Raw genomic sequence first — 19,442 nt, 5'->3', positions numbered from 1 at the left:
TTAGGAAAGGGCTGTCGCTATGCTTTATTGGAAATAGTACTGAGATTCACCAGAGGTATGGTTCTTACCCGGTGGGATCGAGACCAGTAGTTTTTGTGTTGGCGTAATATAGTAGGATAAAAACGACATGAAGCGCGTACGCAATTGCGTACACGGCTTCTCTCGAGGCGCTTTGGTGGAGCGTAGCGGCTAGGAGCGTGGTGAAGTGCGGTCCCACCTCGGTTCCAACTGCCTCCACCGCGCCGTTTCAAGCGCGTACGCGAATGCACCGCAAACTACACTCTTGATTCATGTCGTTTTAACCCGACTATAACGTACATATAGTAGAGTCACAAAGTCATGAAGCACGGTGTAGTTGCTGGCGATGGGGTCCCAGGGGGGGGGGGGGGATGATCTGATCACCATCCGTCGATGCAGTTCGCGATCCACCGCGCCGCTCGAGCGTGTGCTTCATGTCGTTTAGACCGACTATACGATCCTAGGTGTTTTGCAGTCGTTTTGATCAGTGGTAAATAGCTTCATAATGGACGATGACTTTTACCGTTTCTGAGAAATTGTGGAAATAGGAAGCTTGGTCTAGATTAATAATTGTTAGAATATGCTGAATAAATTACTATCTTCGACTACCTCCTTTTTGCACCATTTCCATCAAAAGAAACCCAGCGGAGAACAGGGACTCGTTGTCCCTCGCTCTACAACATTGAAGAGGCCCCAACAATTCTTATGGAAGATGTTCACAAATTTCATGTTGGGTTCAAAGTTCAAAGTTGGCGATGCGCCAAACACTGTTATTGATCGGATATACGACGCCAAAAAGATATGTGACTGAGAGTAGGAAGGTTCCTTCTCTTTGCGCAACAAATTCGTCCCTGATGTGCCAGTTTTACAGTGCGTAACAATGCTGGTTTTAGGCGCTACAGAGATATGGTAGATCAGGACCCGCATTCAACATATACTTGTCTTTGGGAGGATAAGTACTATGGGTCTGAAATGATTGGCGACTTAATTCCACCGGAGACTGGGCAATATACTTTAGTTGACCTCCCGGCGCAAACTCGATGCAGTGGTTATTCGTTAACTGTTTAACTTACTTACCTAACTTAACTGTTTGCAGGTTAAACATATCCAGGGCCATAATGGGGTCAAAACGATCTGAAGCTTGGTGTTGCTGTGTAGGCGGCTGCACTAGAACTGGCTTTGTGTAGGAGACTATGTTGAAGTTGGAGTTGGGACCTTCGTTAGCTGCAATCATTTATGCAGTAAGAGTGGAAGCTAGCGATGGTCCCATCACGACCGTAGCTGGCTTCTTCGTCTCGCTTCAAGCGTGCCTACCTACGGAACGGCACCAGACCTCAAGTCCGAACCGACTATAAAGCGGTTGGATGCATATTTTAGCCTTTCGTGCGTTCGTCGTGAGCGTCTGGACAAATTTTTGTTGCGTTTTTGACAGTATTCAATAGCAGTACATTCGACTCACGTCCTTTTATCCCTTGGAGCCCGCTGGTCCAATTGAGTAAGTCATATTCGATGCGAGTCCATTTCTTATCATATATTACATGGTAGACATTGTCATTGAATTATCAAATTGTAACTATAGTTAATTATATTATACATTATTATAGTCAGCGTCGAGTATGTTCAACGAGATGGGCGTGTTGCGGCTCCCATCCGAGCATAGCAGCATGCAATCACCCCACCATCCGATTGAACGCATTCGTCTGTCGACTATATACAATCTAGCTTTTGGAAGAACATCAAGGGATCTTCAGGATATTATACAAGTTTCATCATTTCTATTTCTTATGTTGTTTCCATATCATTTTCAGCAGTAGAGAGTGATAGTTCTCGAAACTTCTGTTGTTTTTTTTTCTAGAACCAACAATCATTGTTGAAAAGCAATGTCAGTTGATCGCACGACTGATGGCGAAGGTAAGAGATTCGTTGGTCTTCTTTTTTTCCCTTATCCAGTTATAAACTAAAGCTATTCTTAAGATATCCCAGTGTTTTTTATATATCGATCGGTTGAGGAAGCTACAGAGAACGAAGAACATCTCAGTACTTTCGGAATAAAATACGTTCGATTTGAGGTGAGTTTCCGGTCAGAAACTTCCCGTCTTTGCTTTATTCTGCTATTTCTTGACGTTATGACTCCGACTTTTCACGTTTTGGGTGTCGACGTTCATTTTTGACGTACCCTCCGACAATCTTATGGACGCCAGAGTTATCTCTAGAGGGTTTCGACGTAAGTTCCTTCAGAGAGGGAACATATGATCACACCCGCTTTTTTTTCTCTTTTAGACAGTAATCTCCTTTCCGTGACAAACGAGTCTTGCGGGCCGATCATGAATCGGGATCCTATCCAAATTCCGTTTCCAGTGCATGAATTCGAGAAGGTACAGCATTACCATTTCCTATATTTGTGAAGCTACCACTAAAGACGGAACAAAATTTACTGTTTCCTTCAATAATTTAGTTTCTTTTTGCTATCGCAATGATGAAACATGAGCGCGACCTAGGAGTGTTCGACCCTAGCGATCTGTGTACAATACTAAAGGTAGATTTTTGAAGCTTTTGCCTGTTTGTTCACTTCTAAGAGGAACCCTGTTGAATTCCTACGCCTCATAGGCTAGCGGCTATGTGCACCGGAGTAGGGGAGAGTTCAGACTGCGATTTTCCATTTCCTTGAAACCAGAAGCTAAATGAATGCTATACTGAACTAAGGAAGATTACGAAAAAAAATGTTCAGTAAAGCTTAGTTATCACCTTGTTGCAAATAGCCAATTTTGTGTGCAGACCTGCTGGAGACTGCGACTCTCAACTTCTGTCCTGAGGCACATAGCGCATTCCACTGTTGTTGTAGAGGAATTTACAAGGGTAACATATTAAGAACTAATAAGGAAAACGAAACAAATAAATCATTCAAGCTTGCCGACTACTTCGAATCCCTGAATCTGATGCAGCGTGTCTTCTCACAGATTAATGCACATCTAAAAGGGAAGACTCCTTCGGAAATATGTGAGGCTTTCAACATTCGCAGCGATTTCAATCATTCTCAAACAAATCAGGTGTGTTAGTAGTGAATTCTTTTCCTATACCTCTAAATTAGAAATTGAAATATCTACAGCATTAGCAAGTGTTTAAAGTTTTCATCAGTTTAAAACGAGGACAATGTTTCAGATGAAACGGGAGGGTTTGTGGCACTTCAACACCTCATCTTAGATGCTCTTCTATTGTAGGATAATTCTTTCTATTGTTCATTTGGTCCATCTTTTTAATTGTTGTTCTTATTGGTTATTAAGAAATTTTTGGCTCATTTATCGAAACACATGAAAGCAACAGTATTAACATTCCACATGTGTTCGGATGGATGCCTACAAAGAAAACTATAGAGCCAGCGCCACACAAATTCATGTGATGGCGTAAGCAATCAACCGGCAAAGACTACGCATGGACAAGACCACACGGTGGCCCCTCCATGAGCATTAAACGTGAGGCAGCACTGAACAGCAGAAACACAAGTGAAAAAACAACATCAAAAGACAAAAATTGGTCCAATTTTGCAGCTTATCAAAACAAAGAATCAGACTGCACACTAATGCCAATGTTAAAAAATAACAGTCATTCTGAGCGACCATAACGCTTGGTTCCCAATCAACAATCTCTTCAAATTCTCCAAATGGATAATCTAAATTCACAAAAGTTCCTAATCAGTCCAGCACTGCCTATATAAATTATATGTATGGATCTTCAACTTCAGTACGATAGAGAATCACACACATCTACAATCGTCATAGATTACAGACGTGCAAATTCAAAGAAGCAAATAACACGTGATGCACAAACACAACTTAGGCGGAACAACCATGGATATTAGTCAACTTCCATTTCAGTTGATTGCTGCTGAGAAGCAGCATTGTCTCCAGAATTTCCATTCGGAGGTTTCTCAGGCTTCGATTCCTTCTTCTGTGGTGGTGGTGCTGGCTTCTTCTTGTTCAAAATGGGCATAACAATAGCTTCAAAAGCCTGAAGAACATCCGTACACATTCTTTTCGAGGCATGAGATAGCACGTAAAAGAAACTCTAGCGCGCTGCATTTGAAGGTTAAATAGTTTGTATGGGTCCTCACTTGTTGTTTCTGGGCAATCTCGTTCGCAAATACGACGGGTGGCTCGGTTTTTGACCTCCTCTCCTGTCTATGACGGGCGTCGTCTAACCAGCGTTTTTTCTCTTCGATGGCATTAATCACCTGAACAACACCCACAGCAATCATTGGTTCGTCTGCGCGACAAACAGAACAACAGAGCAAGAGGAAATACCTTCTCCATGTCGGCACTATCAATGTGAGCATGAGCTTCTCCCCCAGCCACATAGTCTTCGTATGCCTTTCGCACTCGAATGATTGACCTATCGAATGCGTCAAAAGCTGGCTAAAACCAACAAAGTCATAAGAGGAAAGGAACGATGGAAGAAAACTTTCCAATTACAATTTGATGTTAGCAGCCAACACACCTTTCTTGCTTCTGCCTCTCTGTAGCGCTCAACAATAGGGTCACCAAGTTTCTTGAGTTCTCCAAGACGTTGTTCGTAAACCTATGATAAGATAGGTCAAGCCCTCAAGGGAAATACTGTTGCAACTAAGCAAACCGGTTTCTCAGCATCTTCTCCTTCATCATACAACCACTCCTCAACGGCAGATAGTTCGGCCCGAAGAGCCTCCGCATCCTGAGAAAGCATAGTAATAACAGAAAGTGTTCTAAAGCGAAAAAGAAACAGTTTAATTGATGGTTCCATATGTGTGCTCTTCAACTTCCGAAATTTGAATTTCCAAGGAGCACGAAACCGTACGAATTGTGACTATTTCTTTGAAGGAAGGAGAAATCACTTCATGTTCCCGAACTTTTGCTAATTTTCTGTTTTGGACATTGAAAGCTGTCCATATTTCACTGGAGAGGAGAAGATCTAGTTGATAGTGAATGTTCTATTCAAAGTCCAGAGATTCTGCACATTATATTACTGACACTTATAGGAAACAGCAAGAAGAGAAAAATGGACAAAGATAAGAACATTCATTCACTTTTCTGTTGACTAATCTCTAGAATGTTGAATTCCACCTTTTTTAGACCTAGAGTTCTGTCTTCAAATCATTTATTCCCTTGCGCAACATGTGACCATCAATAGAAAACAACTCTACCAATCTCGGTGAAACAAGTTCGAGGCATTTCTTAGAACATGAGCGAGAACGTGTTCCCTGTTATCTCTAATCTTGTTCTTATTGAAACAAAGCTCCATGACTTTCTTCATATTTATGAATAACACGTTTAATTCCCTATCCACATTGCTGTTTCAATATCGGTTCATCGTTATATACAAAATTTCCGCTTATAGAAAAAAAAGTTTGTCATAAAGCTATCAATATAAAATTATCGACTAAATGTGACAATTCGCAACCATATAAAACTACCTACCTTCTCAGTAACAAAATCAGCTAGCGAATCCGAAAGCTTTTCACGCATTTCATATACGTACTCCTCAACTGCGTTCTTGGCATCAGCTTTCATCTTCTCATGAAGATCAGCAGCTTGCATCTTCAGCTACAATTTCGAGATAACTAGAGGTTCTTGCTCTCTTAACGGTGCAGAACGACAAACCTCAATGTCAGTATATTTATCGATATCGTAGACTACCGGGAGTCGTTCTTCAATCTTCAGTTCCGTGGAAGTAGTCTTCGTCTTCGGTTTCGGTGGAGCAGGTGGTTGTGCAGCGGCATCGGTTGGTGGAGCACCAGGAGCAGGCGGCTCTGCAGGAGGTTGGGAAGTACTATCTTGCTCCATCGGTTGCTCTTCAGGCGCTGGCGATTCCTTAACATTTCGTTGGGTGTTTTTATAATGTCATCTCAATTTCCAAATAACAAATACCTCAACGACTTGAGTATCATACATAGTTGCGGAACATACTGCAAACACACCGTTGGGATTGAGACGGACCTGAAATACTTGACAGTAGAATGATATTTCCTTCAAACTCTTTTCTTAGAGGTGGAAAGCTCTCGATTTCCTCGAAGATCCTATCAGTTCGGTCATAAAGGCATGACCCCAGGAATCTGGCGTGGTATGGATTTTCATTGGAGTATACTTATATCGGGTCATCGATTATGAACACAGAGGTGGTTCCGCTCATCTTTCTCTGCATCATTGCAAACAGACGGCTTCGGGATGCGGTTTCTTACGACGTCCTCTATTGCAACGCGCCACCTTTGCCCCCGCCTCCGACTCGTCAAAAATCCATTCGTACGCCCCTATAGGCAATTCATTTCATTCGACGAATCGCGGGCGGGGCTTTGCAAGAGAGGACGTCGTAAGGAACGGCATTGCGAAGCCGTCTGTTAACAAAGATGCAGGAAGAGACGAGCGGAACCACTCTTGTATTCATAATCTACGACCCGATATAGATATACTCAAACGAAAATCCATATCACACCAGATTCGTGGGGTGATGTATTTAAATCATAGAGACATGTTCGCTTGAAAATTCTATAGAAAACAATGCGCAACTTTGCATCCGGATTTTACAACAAAATACAAGAGGCCGTGGAGTCTACAAAAATCTAAACTATTTGATGAACTCTGGCAAAACAATAAAGGATTTAATATTAAGATGATGAAATTTATGAAGTGGTCGCAGGATTTTTCTCTATCCGGTAACTCCCACGACAGCAACCGATACTTTATAGAGTCAGGACCTCCATTCGAAACAAATTGTTCTCTTTTTTGTAACAGCAGAGTCATTTTTGTTGCCTTCCTTACCACAACTCTGATGCACTTTTTAAAATGCAATAAATATTACAGGATGATTACACACCTTTATCTTAACCTTACGAGGTTGACCTTCCGCATTCGGGGTAACACCAAGAACACGCCAGGACCCTGAAACAAAAAAGGCGAGTGACACTCAATCACAAGATCACATTTCAACCTATTAAATCAACTGCCCTGGACTAATAATCCTATGCATTATAAACACCCTAAACAAAAATCTTGACGCCGCATCTACAATATCGACTAAACGCACATATTTAAGAGTTGTCAGTTGCTTGGAGCATTCAACATTTCATTTTTATGCTAATTCCCTCACTCTGAAAGATTCGCACTGGACAAAATCTTGGTCAAATGAGAATTCTGAGATCCTCATATTCAGTAAGGCATAGACAAAATTCATCAGTCAAAAAGATAACCTTTCAAAACAATGACACATTCATTTAAAATTGTAGTTACCAGTACCTTCAAAAAAAAAAAAAAGAATCTTTGCTTCTTACTCCGTACTCGTAAACTTCCATTTTAATGGTAAGATTTTTGTTATCTTTTTTACACGAGAATTTTAATAACTTCTTGAAGCTCAAGACCTACCAATAGCAGAAGTGGTATGTGGAACAGTATTTGGAAGTGCATAACGAGCATCAACTTGGAATGTGTCAGACCGATATAACGAGACCATCTTTGAGAATGGAAATTCATCGCGTTCCACGAAAACATCAGACTCCCTAAAAGGAGACTTTCACTAGAGTAGGAACGATCACTAGAACAAGGAAAGAGTAGAGAAATTGAATCGGTACTAACCCTCCTTCGGAAGCACCACCTGACCATGTGATCTTGATACGGAACGGTTGGGCATCTTTGATGGAGAACTCGCGCACGCGGAAAGCTGGAGAAAGGATAGCGCACTGCATAGCGGCTCCTAGAATAAACGCAAGCATTTTTAATTTAGTTCAACAAACATTTAACAAACATCTGTATTTCATTAGAAAAACTATAAATAATACATTACAGAAACAAATATTCTATGCAGATAATTTATGTTATCTATTCTTATTTATAAACTTATTATTTATTTTAATTTAATTCATTATATAAGTGCTATCAATTATAACTCTTCACAAAGCATACATTAATTTGTCTATTTGACTTCATTTACTTGTTTATTTGTGTATCCATCCCTATATTTCAAAAAGAGTAAAAAAAGAGTGGATTGAAAGTCTAACAAAACGTTTGGTGCAGCGTAAAAGAACACTCTTTCATACCTCTTGCCACAGCTTCATCCTGATTCATTGTTGTTTTGGGATCTTTCCCGAACACTTCATTAATGATACGACGAATGATAGGAATGCGAGAAGAACCTCCAACCATCTCGACAGCGTCCACATCTTCCTTCTACGAACAATTACGACAGAATTTTGAGCTTTACCGTCACGTAAAGGAAAAGTTCTGATGAACATCTAGAACTTCCATAAATTTATACTGACAGAAGTTTTGAACTGAGATACTATCCATTCGTGCTGATAACGAATGTAATGCCCTATTCACACTAGACTGCATTGAAAATAGATCAAAGAAGACTGCTCTATGATTTTGCAAAAATGTACCGCACGTAGAAAATGCATTATATTCATGGGGTGTAGAAAACATCTATTACATACCTTTACACCAGTCTCCTCAAGCAAATGCAAAAGAAGTTGACGTATTTTTTCGAACAGAGGCGCAGCTATTTCTTCAAACTCCGACCTGAATTAAACATAGAAGAATGACTGGATCTGGTAAAATGAGAAAAATGTGAGCTCCACCTCTGGATTTTGCCTGTAACATCTTTATCATTGACGAAACATTCGATGTTCAACGGAATGGGAGTCTGATTGGCTGACATCTGCTTCTTAACTTTCTCACATTCATCCAGAAGACGGAGCCATGCACGAGGTGATTCTTTAGCGTCAATTCCTGGATTTGTACAACTTTCTTCAGATTCGAGTCACTTGCAGAACACAATCTGTCAATAGAGTAAAGAAAATGCGGACCGTATGTTTTCTTGAACATCTGACAAAAGTGTTCCCGTAATACAGCATCCAACCAAATACCACCAACACTGAGATCGTAGGCAGTGCCAAGCATCTACAAAAGAAAAACTACAATTAAAACAATCACTCATGTGCTAGTCGACATTAATTCTCTGAAAACATATAGTGAATTATCACTTTTTCATGAAATTTCGAAACTTTTGCTTTGCTGTATCTTTGCAAAATAATCTAATAAAATGAGTACCAGAGTAAAAATAATAAGCGTGATTATGGAATATGATCTATTCAAACCTACTTTCTTTATTCTCCTTCCCCGCGAAATTACAAAGTCATGAGGAAGGAAGGCGCAAAGGTCAAACAGACTGCAATATGCCCTAGTGAGCTTCACTTCCACCTTAATCAAGTCTTTGCAAAAGAGGAGAAAACTTAGAACTAAACCTAAAAGGTGTACAGATCAATACCATATAGTTTTCCAGTACATATATACATGAATTTACTAAAAATTTAACAGTCAAAAATTGCGTAAATTTTACTAAATTTAGAAGACCGGTAGCAACTTTGTTGGAAGTGCTTTCTGGAAAATGCTTTTCGTAGAAGGCTTGCCCTACGAAATACTTGCATTTGTATTTTATGCGATCTTCCAGATTTTCCTGAGATGGGCAAATTGGTATTTTCTCGTCTGTATCCCATCTAAATATTGGAAGAACGGTAGAAGCGTGGGAAGTGTAAAATCTGTGCTTTGACAAGGGAATTCTCCTTTGTAGCAGCCTGCATACTGAGAAATGAACAGATTTACGTGAAGTAAGACCCAAACTACCAGACATTTCTCGAGATATTGCACATTTGCTCATGTGGAAAATTTAAGGTCTACTGGTTTCCGTGGTGTGTCGAACTAGAGCGAACATTCTGAGTCGAATTGTTAGGATTTTGTTAAGATCAATTTTGCTTAGGACCCCCTATATTCGATAATATCCAAACAATGCGAGACAATTGGGATGGAAACGAGAAAATCTGTCAGGAAAAAAGATGGAACAAAAAGATCCGAAAATACCAAGAGCCAAATTCTTAATCCTACGAGTCCACCCGCAGTCGCGTCTATATAGGCCAAAATTCTGCACATTTAGAAGTCGTTCGGCCGAAAAAAAGATTGAAACGCAAGTTCCACCCTAATTTTAACCACCACTGGGATAATGCAAATAAATACTCATATCCTAATCTTTACAATTACCTGAAGTTTGCCCTTGTGGAATGCAACAACGCTTGCTTCAGTGGACGCATGCCCGACATCCAAGAACACAACGTGCCGAGCCTTAGCGGACTCTTCAGGAAGATCCTGCTTGTAGATCCCTAAAGTAACTCAAAGATGGCAACGAATAAAACAAATATAATGTAATGTTATTGTTCATAGTCAAGAATAACAATGGGTTGTGACTAGATTTACCAACAACTCGCGCCTCAAAAGATCGGTGAGAGCCTGCTATTACCACGTTCTCATAAAAACATATGATGACTATGGACTGTATTCAATTCGCAACTCGTAGACACTTGCGCTACTATTTAGACGATTAAACGACACGAAGTAAAAAGGCGAAGGCAAATGTAACCAATTATTTTCTTCATGACTGCTGGATCTTTTGATATGACCAATTTTATGCTGGGCGCTACGGTCACATCTACCTTTTTCTTTTTTCCCTTTCTAACAAGTGTTTATGATGTAAGAATTTTTGATACCAGTTCCCCGTAAGCAAGAATTGTCGCGGTGAGGAGCGATCGGACCATTCATTGGACGTTTCCTGCACGACATTATAATAAAAGTTTTTTTCAAACATAGTATAACCAAAACGTTTAGTAATTTCACTTGTTATCGTAAACAATTCATTCGCTTAAGACTCGTTATCTATCCACTCATTTATTTTTACGTGCCAGAACGGTGCCATATCTGGGAAAGACGAAAGAAAACACCTTGTTCAAGTCAGTAAGAAGACTTTTACATTTACAGAGTTACGTTCGGTGCTGACGCATTTCAAAGCTGTCGACAGTGAAGTCAATACCACTAAGCTAACTAACAAGAATTCTACCGTTTCAAATCCTGCTAGACTCAAACTTCTATATTCAAAGTAATGATCATATCTCACGCTTGACCGCGGTATAGCCTTACCGTAAGTGAGAGCAATCGCAGTGCTTTCGTTCATTACGCGTAACGCATTCAATCCAGCATATTGCGTAGCAGCATGCACGGCGCGTCGCTGCACATCAGTAAAATATGAAGGTACCTTAACATTGTCGCTATTAAGAATGGAACGCAAACAAAAATATGGACACATCACTGCTTGCAAAGTACAAAAAGGAAAAGAAGAATCCAATTTAAGTGGATGTACGCACCGCAATTACGCAATCAGTCACTTTTTTCACATCTTTCAATTGACTCTCAATGATTTCCCTGAGTTTAGTTAGAAGAGCCGCAAGAACCTGCTCAGGAGTGAATACAGCCTCGTGACCTTGATAGTTCACCTGAAATCAGACGTCTCAAAATTAATAAGTTGAGTTCAAGGAAAAAATTGACTAGAAACAAAAAAGTGGCAACAATTATCAGTGGCCCTTATTGTTGGCCTAATTCGGATAATTAAAACCTCTTATTGTACTCCTTCCTTGTCCCAAATTCCAAAAAAAAAAACCAAAAAGACAGAACTTTAAAGATCTCAGGAAATAAATAAGAAGAATGATTCACACTTTTCTTTTTGTCACACTACAATCATACTTAACACAGTGAACAGTTGTTTTAACGCATACTTTTTATCTGTGACAGGCCGTTTGATACTACAGGGTGCGGCAGAAACAACTCCGACATCTCAAGCCGAAAAAAATGAAAATGAAAAAGGAAGAGTGGTACGATATTTATCCACATCTATATCTACATCTCAAATTTAGAAGTCTTTGGTGATTTATCACCAAAAACTTCTAAATTTAGAGATGTAGATATAAATATTTCTACTTCAAGTTCTAAAAATTACACCATCTCAAAGGTGCCTTTGAACTTGACGTTCTGTAAAGCTTTGAGGTACTCCCACAGAAAAAAAGCGGTGACGACTTCAATCAGGCGAGCGCGGTGGCCACACATCTGCCTCGCGCTGAAAAACACGATGTTTTCGAGTGTTCTCACATTTTCGGGATATTCGGGTGGTTCTCTCTTCAATGCAGATCCTGTTCCCCTTACTATTTGAACCCACAGCAAAATCGTACAAACCCTCTCTTATTTGAAACTTCGGCATGGTGAACTGAATTTATGTTTTCCACTTTTGCCAACGAAGTTTTGGTGGAACTTTATTATTGACCTGACGTCTCGACAACTTCGTTCTTTATCAATGGTTCGAGGCCCTTGATGGTATGTATATCCCTCAAGCCTCTCCTTTCTCCTTACCATGCCTCGATATCGTACATTGTGCAGAAACTCCAAACGCAAAACGAACCTACGAATCTCATCGACTAGCGGTGCTGGTGAACCACCGCGTTCTTTTAAATTGTCACCCAAAGCGAATGAGATCTACGAATTGTGCAGTATCCTTAAGTACTGATGTCTAGATAGTGTTAAGAAACTGCATATGAGACAATCTTATAGCTCAGAGTGTTACGAACGGCATAAAACCACTAGTAATTGATAAGCACTCATTTCTGTTATTCATGGATGGATTAATGAAGGAAATCCAGGATGTTTCCAATGCCGTCCTAGCAGATATTTTGTTCTTGTGGGCTTATATTCTACACTTCATTTCAGACTCATTTCTCTCATATTTCTCATTCTTGTGGCTCCCTAATGGTGTCATCGTATTTCCACGTCTTTTACCAGCCAAATGTTCTTTGAAACGCAAGCTCAGCTTCTTTCTATCCTTCGAGTTTCTCCAATAAATATGTCACTACATGTCAGGTATTCTGTCTGGTATATTACTCCGATCTTCGAGCAATCTTCAGTTTTACCAAATGGGCAAGCAACACAGCACTCCGATACATATCGCCTATCGTAGAGTCCATTACAAACCAACTCCAGCTTGATGTTGTCGTTCGAGATGTTCACTAATGTAACATCATCTTGCAATTGTGCTCGCAAAAGAACTCGGTTTATCGCAGCGTTAGGGAATTGGAGACAAAAGGGATGCACAGGGGAATTCTACCTTCAAATAGGGTCTTGTTTCATTTCTAGTTCGAGATTTGCTGTCAGGTTTCGTTCTCGTGTACCCGTCTAAATTAGCTACACTTATGAGTAGTTTTAGTGATTCTGCACGTTCTCTATCTCCTGAGCACATTGCTGTAGCTGTTTTGAGCATATTGCGGACAATTGACTTTTTCACGCCAACAGAATGAACCGAGGTTGTGTTTATCAGTATATTTTTTTTGAGCTTTCTTTGCGATTTATTTCACACTTGCAATGTCATTGCGCAGATTTAAATGAGCATTTAAATAAGGCAGCCAATCATTGGGCTGTCCTCGAGTAAGTTTTATGTACTACAATTGTTCATTCAAAATTCTGAAGATTCCTCCATTTCGGATTGCGTTTATGTTACAATGAAGCAATCATCGACATAACGGCAGCACATCTGTAGAAGACGCTCTATTATTCGTTATTCTCGTAAAGCTCTTAAGTAAAGCTTTCTGCTCGTAAAGCAACTTGCAAGGACTGGAGCAAGTCTTTGGCCCATAGCAAGTCCTCTGATTTGAAAGTGGTATTTTCCTGACTATTTGAAAATGTTAAACTGAAGGCATTCGTTGATCAGGGTCATTATGTTTTGCTTGCTTAGACCAAAAATTTCTGTGCTATGTCCGTGTCTGTCTAACATTTCAGATAACCCTTGTTCGTTTTCTTGGACACCTGTACACGAAAACATCACGTCAAATGACTCCATGACACAACTTCGTTCGAATTTGGTATTTCTGAGATGTTCAAGGAATTGTGAAGTCCCTGATAGATGAGAGGACACTTTGGTATTAATTAACTCACAATTGCATTACGAAACCAAGAAATAAAATCTGTTGATGCTCCTACACAGCTATTATTGGTCTTGTTTTATAAGTCTCCGCAGACATTGATCGCATGTATGTCGCTTCTTGAAGGCTCGTGCATTTTAACTACACTGTAAACACAGGACAGTTCGGTGTTTTAATCTATTTTTAATCTGCTAAGGAAACTTTCATCTATTCCAGCAGCCTTACCGACCTTCATGAAACATGGTTCAGACGTTCTATATTGTACAGTCTTATCTTTTCTGTAACTCCGCGATGGTATTGTCCATTAAATGCCGTAAATCTCATTCGCTTTGGGTGACAATCTGTAAGAACACGGTGGTTCACCAACAAGGAGAGGGGAGAAGTTTGACCGGATATGCATAGCACCAAAAGGCTCAAACCATTTTCAAGCCTTTGATAAAGAGGAAGCTGCCGCAACGTCGGGCCAATTATAAATTTTCACCAAAACTTCGTTGGCATGACAAGAAAACATTAACAAAAGAAAATAGAAATACTTCCATTTGCTTATAAACCGAATCACGTGCGAAACGTTCGCTGAGTCGCTCAGGCTGTGAACTCTGCGGGCAGCCTGTGTGCGACGAAGCGGGCGATCAAATCTGTGAAGATTCGCCACTTTGAGAAATGTCTCCAGCACGGCCTACAGCCTGGACACTCACCCGAGTATGGCATGGTGACAACTGAAGACATTGTAATGCATCCTACGTAACGGCCCCTTTACCTGTTTTGAGGATCCCACACTAATTTTTTCGAAATGTGGGAACTGTTTCTCCGCGCTGTAAATTAGACACCAGATTATGCGCCAGTGAGCAATGAAGTGCAGCTAAATTCGATTGAGCATCGTTCCATTTGTTCCGGCTAGAAACTGGGATAACTAGGCGAACCGATCGAGATCTCTTCACTATGGTCCCCACCAGGAAATGCACTAAATTTCCAGAATTTTCGAGCCAATCACAGAAATGACAAAGCTTACTTCCAAAGACACATTTATATCAGAAATTCCTCAAGTACTGCACCCAATTCAACAAGAGTGAAAAGTCTTGAAATGCGAAAAAAAGCACCTTGAATCCAATTTCATCATTTGGTAGCTGCACGGTTTGGCAAGGTACGAACGGAGCAAACTTCTGAGCGATCGGATCACTGAACTTTCTCCCAAGCATGTGTTTGAAGTGGATGATGGTATTCTTGAAATTTGTGTTCACTGATTGGCGAGCAGCCACACCCATTGAGCGGTTTTTTGCGCCAAATGATACACAGGACCTGAAAACGCACGAATCTATGCACGCACGAGTGTATCTGAACATATGTAAATAGACAATCTTCTAGACCATATTCTAATGTAACACAAAGCTTAGTACATCAACAGCTACTTGACGCGAACATTATAAGGCTTTCTGTAACTGAAGAGACTTCCAAAACCTATTTCCTTTTCCTTTTTTAATTCTTATTCTTTTCATACTCCTCAATAAATATATGCTTTACCAGACTTTAAGACTGCGTTGTTAAATAAACTCGAGGATAGTATGCGAAATTTACGTCTCACATACGTCCAGGGATCATTTATTATTTATCTTATTTATTATCACTAAAATTGAGAAATTAGCAAGATCATCATATTTTTCGGAATATTCTCAATGATTCGAACGATGTGCTAAGATCTGCTACATTTTCTACCTGACGCATGTTTACGTCCATCAAGAGCGCTGCACTAAAGTTGTGGCACCTCTCTCTTGTTTAGGACGAGTGCACTCGTCTACTGACATATGCTAATTTGAGGATTCATCAACCAAAAATCTTTGATGACCCAAAAAACAACCGAAGCATAGCCGCAAGCATAGTTTCCCGAAATAGCATAATCTCTGAAAACAGAATCCTACACGTGATAGCGCCGTGAAAGAAAAATTGCAATGAATAACCTTTTGCTTGCGGAAAACAAAAACAATCCACAAAATGCAAACAGCATCTGAAAGCTCTTCTAGAGAAAAAATGTTCCAGCTGTGGCGTATTTCAAGCTGAACATTTTGTCGTGTTAGTATATATGAAACACAAATTTGTCCCTGCGTCTGTATATCTGCCCGAGGCGAACACGGAGGACCAAAGATCGAGGGTATCTCGAACTTGGTAAAGTAGACAATGAGGACAGAAAATGGTTATTTCCCATGATAACTTTGTAGAATATGACACAGTATCTTGATATATAGCATCAAAAGTCTTTGTGGGAACAAAAGGTAACTACCAAGCCCGTTGTCGTGCAACAAGTAAACTATACTGCAGCATTCCGTTCTCCCCTAACAATCAATCGAATGTCCGAATGTGGAGGCAAGAATTTTCCAGTAGCAGTGCTACCAGTGTGTGAGTTAAAGACATCACCCTACGAATCTGAGTTGGTACGGATTTTAAGTGGAGTATTCTTATACGGGATAGTAGATTATGGAGAGAAGGGTGATCCCGTCCATTTCTTCCTAATTGCCGTAAAAAAAAACGGCCCGGAAGATACGGCTTCGAGCGTTCCGGCGCGCTATTTTCTACAATGAGTTCGATTGGAGCACGCCAGTTGTGGGCACACGCCGCATCTTCCGGGCCGTTTTTTACGCCAATTAGCAAGAAATGGACGGAGTCACCCGCCTCTCCATAATCTATACGAATACTCCACCGGAAATCCGTACCACCTCAGATTCGTCGGGTGACGCCTTTGAAACAGACATAATAACAAAGAGATGTTTTTGCTACCTTGTAAATACTATCTGCTCACTGAGGGCACTACTCATCGTCACTCATTGTGACAAAGATTCGAAGAGCCGCCACAAGACTGCAACAACGCATTTGTTACAACCGTTGCACGGAACACTAGACCACATTCAAAACCACGTGATTTTCACTTCCTAACTCTTTTACATGAAGCCAAAAAGACTAAGGAGAAGCTATCCAAAAAACAAAAGGTCAAAAAACAGAAAACTTAGAGATATTGTACCACTTAAGGAGCAATCAAATTATAAAATTTGGCCAAGAAATATTACATCAGAAATTGATTTTATGGTATCAGACATTACGTTACAACCACAAGTAGCTCTAAAACACCATAGCTCATAAAGCGTTCAGAAGGACACTCGGTCATTTTTCAACAACCCACTGCGACTGCGTAACCAGAATCCCATCAAATTCAACCGGAATCACTTATTAATTAGTGCGCGTCTAAGCGACAATGCATGAAATTCCCTCTTCACTTATCACTCATTGTTTTGCAGAAATTCTACTGAATGAATTTAGCGATAAGACACATGGCTTACTATTAAATGACGATTAGACAAAAGAACACTAGAATGAAGAAAAAACAGAGAACTTACGGAGTTGCATGCAAAGAATAGTCATTTGTTATCACTTCTATTCCACCTTGACGAGCAATCCCTATGTAACAGTTCAAATTACCAATGTCGAAGCCGACGACAGACATGGTCGCTGGAGCTCGAGACCTGGAGAAAAAGTCACTGAGCTGTCACAAATGGCAACCATTAGAACGAAAATTGCGGAATCGAGAGAGGGAAGAACAACTGCTCATATACAGAGAGCGAACATCCGTTTGACAGACAGCTCTACACATAGTTTTTGAAAAAAAAAAACTTTTATTATTTCATTAACTCTCATGATAAGGAATCTGCCACAAGGAACAAAGTAGCTGCAATCGCTGGAAGTTACAGTTTGTTCGAAACCACCAGAGTTGTGTGTAGCTGTCTAAACAGTTGTACTCGAAGGGGCGCGGCTAGACCCGGGTTAACGCGAAAAGACGTAGCGCCTGCGGCAACGCGAAAAAGATATGTACAACGGAATACGCAGTTGTTGTTGATGTTGTTGAACCCGTAAAAGCAGGCTGTCGCAAAGCGTAAGGCGAAGGCGGCGCTGACGTTTCGAGAAGAATCAGCGCAGTGAAAATGTGTCATCGATGAACGCCTGCGCCAGAGGCGAAGGAGAATAGTACCTGCCTTCGCTGCGGTCGCGTCGCATCAGCTCGGTCAAAGACGATATAACTGTGATATTTGATATTATTGTTCTGTATTGAGAAAGGTCTCGTTGGTTGCGGCCGCAATCTTGGATTTCGTAGCTGTTTCTTTTTTTCGCATTTGCAAGCGAGAACAAACGGTGGTTGTTCTCGCTTGGCAATGCGGATAAATGCCGCAATGGAACACACATCCAAAGAACAAAACTCCACCACCAATTCCAAGTCGTCGCAAGTCCTACACCGGAAACAGCCTTACAAGTCCGGAACCGTCGGCAACAAACAGGACGGAACGAATCAAAAGCCTCTTGAAGTTCAACCTCCAGTAAAAATGTTATTCCCTTCAATGTGAAAAATTCATAGCACTTGAGTTGTAAATTATTCCAAGTTATTTTTTTTTACGACAAAGTGACAAGGTTTGCAAAAGCGTTGTCATCTATAACTGTTACCTGACCTGTTTCGCAACTCTGGAAATATTACATTAGCTACTTTGGATTTAAAATACAGGAAACAATGTATTTACAAAGCCTTGTTAACTTATACACTACCCCGAGCCTCTGCCTTTCTTCGGAACCTTGTCGGTGACTCTTAAGAAGTCTGAGACTTCATTTAATATACAGCAACTAAGCCAAAAGATCTTTACGAGTATTCTATCGGAGCAGGCGATTCAGAATAAGACAAATCGGAAACATGGGTAGCGTGTGGATTACAAAAGAAAAATAAAGGCTTAAAAACTGTAGGTAGAAAAATAGAGATCATAAGCTATTTCAACTATATGCGAAAGGTAACTTCTTCCAAACTTTAGATATATCGCACATAATTGTTTTCTTTAAGTGAGCGGGACAAGAGATTGTTACATTCCTTTATTGGTGGCTAACGTTTCGGCAATATCGGCTTCTTCAGATCCTGAGAGGGTGAAATCGAACATGATTAATAGTATCAAACGCCTTATCCGCCCAACAAAGAAAGTTCTACGTTTACTGTTGGGCCAGTAGAAGATTAGGTATCCTGAAAGGTACGATGTTGTCTTCTACTTTCCCAACAGAAAACGTATAACTTTCTTTGTTTGGCGGATAAGGCGTTCGGTCGGATTAATCACGTTCGATTTCACCCTTTCAGACTCTGGAGAAGGTGATATTGCCAAAACGTTACCCACGAATAAAGGATTGTAACAACCTCGTGTCCGGCTCAATTAAAGAGAACAATTATTGAAACGTCAACATGCCGAAGTTTATCGAAAGTCGCACATGGAAATATCGTACAGAGTCAATGGATGTTAAAGGCAGCATACCACGAATCTGAGGTGGTGCGGATTTCAGGTGGAGTATCCGTAGACGGGGTCGTGGATTATGGAGAGGAGGGTGATTCCGTCCATTTCTCCCTGCATCAATGCACGCAGCCGTCTCCAGAATGCTGTTTTGTACGACGCCATCTATTGCAGCACTCCACCCCTTGCTCCGCCTCCGCCCTGCGATTCGTCGAAAATCAATTCGGACTGCCCCGATATGCAGTAAGACGCTACGCGTGCAAGAGCGACGAGCTGCAATAGAAGGCATAGTAGAAAACAGTATCCAGGGGCCGGCTACTTGCAGTGAT

At 40.6% G+C, this 19,442-nt stretch overlaps 3 protein-coding genes across 4 annotated transcripts; 2 read left to right on the top strand and 1 right to left on the bottom strand.

Annotated features, from left to right (window-relative positions):
- Positions 1–745: 745 nt before the first annotated feature.
- On the top strand, positions 746–2,070 carry RB195_009108 (uncharacterized protein; the record flags this gene model as incomplete). The annotated part of the gene is made up of 4 exons (XM_064195947.1): positions 1,212–1,356; positions 1,451–1,513; positions 1,874–1,929; positions 1,993–2,070. 4 exons carry the CDS (start codon positions 1,212–1,214, stop codon positions 2,068–2,070), a joined length of 342 nt encoding a protein of 113 aa, XP_064047092.1.
- A 138-nt stretch (positions 2,071–2,208) lies between these two features.
- On the top strand, positions 2,209–3,219 carry RB195_009107 (uncharacterized protein; the record flags this gene model as incomplete). The annotated part of the gene is made up of 5 exons (XM_064195946.1): positions 2,209–2,242; positions 2,299–2,393; positions 2,474–2,554; positions 2,925–3,065; positions 3,178–3,219. 5 exons carry the CDS (start codon positions 2,209–2,211, stop codon positions 3,217–3,219), a joined length of 393 nt encoding a protein of 130 aa, XP_064047091.1.
- Positions 3,220–3,870: 651 nt separating this feature from the next.
- Positions 3,871–17,854, bottom strand: RB195_009106 (uncharacterized protein; the record flags this gene model as incomplete). 2 transcript variants are annotated; one of them, XM_064195945.1, is made up of 21 exons in its annotated part: positions 3,871–4,023; positions 4,127–4,246; positions 4,317–4,427; positions 4,510–4,590; positions 4,645–4,722; positions 5,466–5,591; positions 5,649–5,858; positions 5,916–5,984; positions 6,859–6,923; positions 7,404–7,537; positions 7,614–7,731; positions 8,075–8,204; positions 8,471–8,555; positions 8,615–8,765; positions 8,843–8,936; positions 10,071–10,189; positions 11,001–11,115; positions 11,225–11,353; positions 14,917–15,115; positions 17,200–17,325; positions 17,829–17,854. In XM_064195945.1, the coding sequence occupies 21 exons, from the start codon at positions 17,852–17,854 to the stop codon at positions 3,871–3,873; spliced, it is 2,439 nt and encodes an 812-aa protein (XP_064047090.1). The 2 variants fall into 2 exon arrangements, with proteins under 2 accessions (XP_064047090.1, XP_013301951.2); XM_013446497.2 differs by lacking the exon at positions 17,829–17,854 and having other exon boundaries at positions 17,200–17,306.
- Between the last annotated feature and the right edge of the window lie 1,588 nt (positions 17,855–19,442).

Source organism: Necator americanus, chromosome III (assembly GCF_031761385.1).
Source record: "Necator americanus strain Aroian chromosome III, whole genome shotgun sequence".
NCBI classification, from domain to species: domain Eukaryota; kingdom Metazoa; phylum Nematoda; class Chromadorea; order Rhabditida; family Ancylostomatidae; genus Necator; species Necator americanus.
The sequence above is the reverse complement of the archived record's forward strand: the minus strand, read 5'-3'. Positions and strand labels throughout refer to the sequence as shown.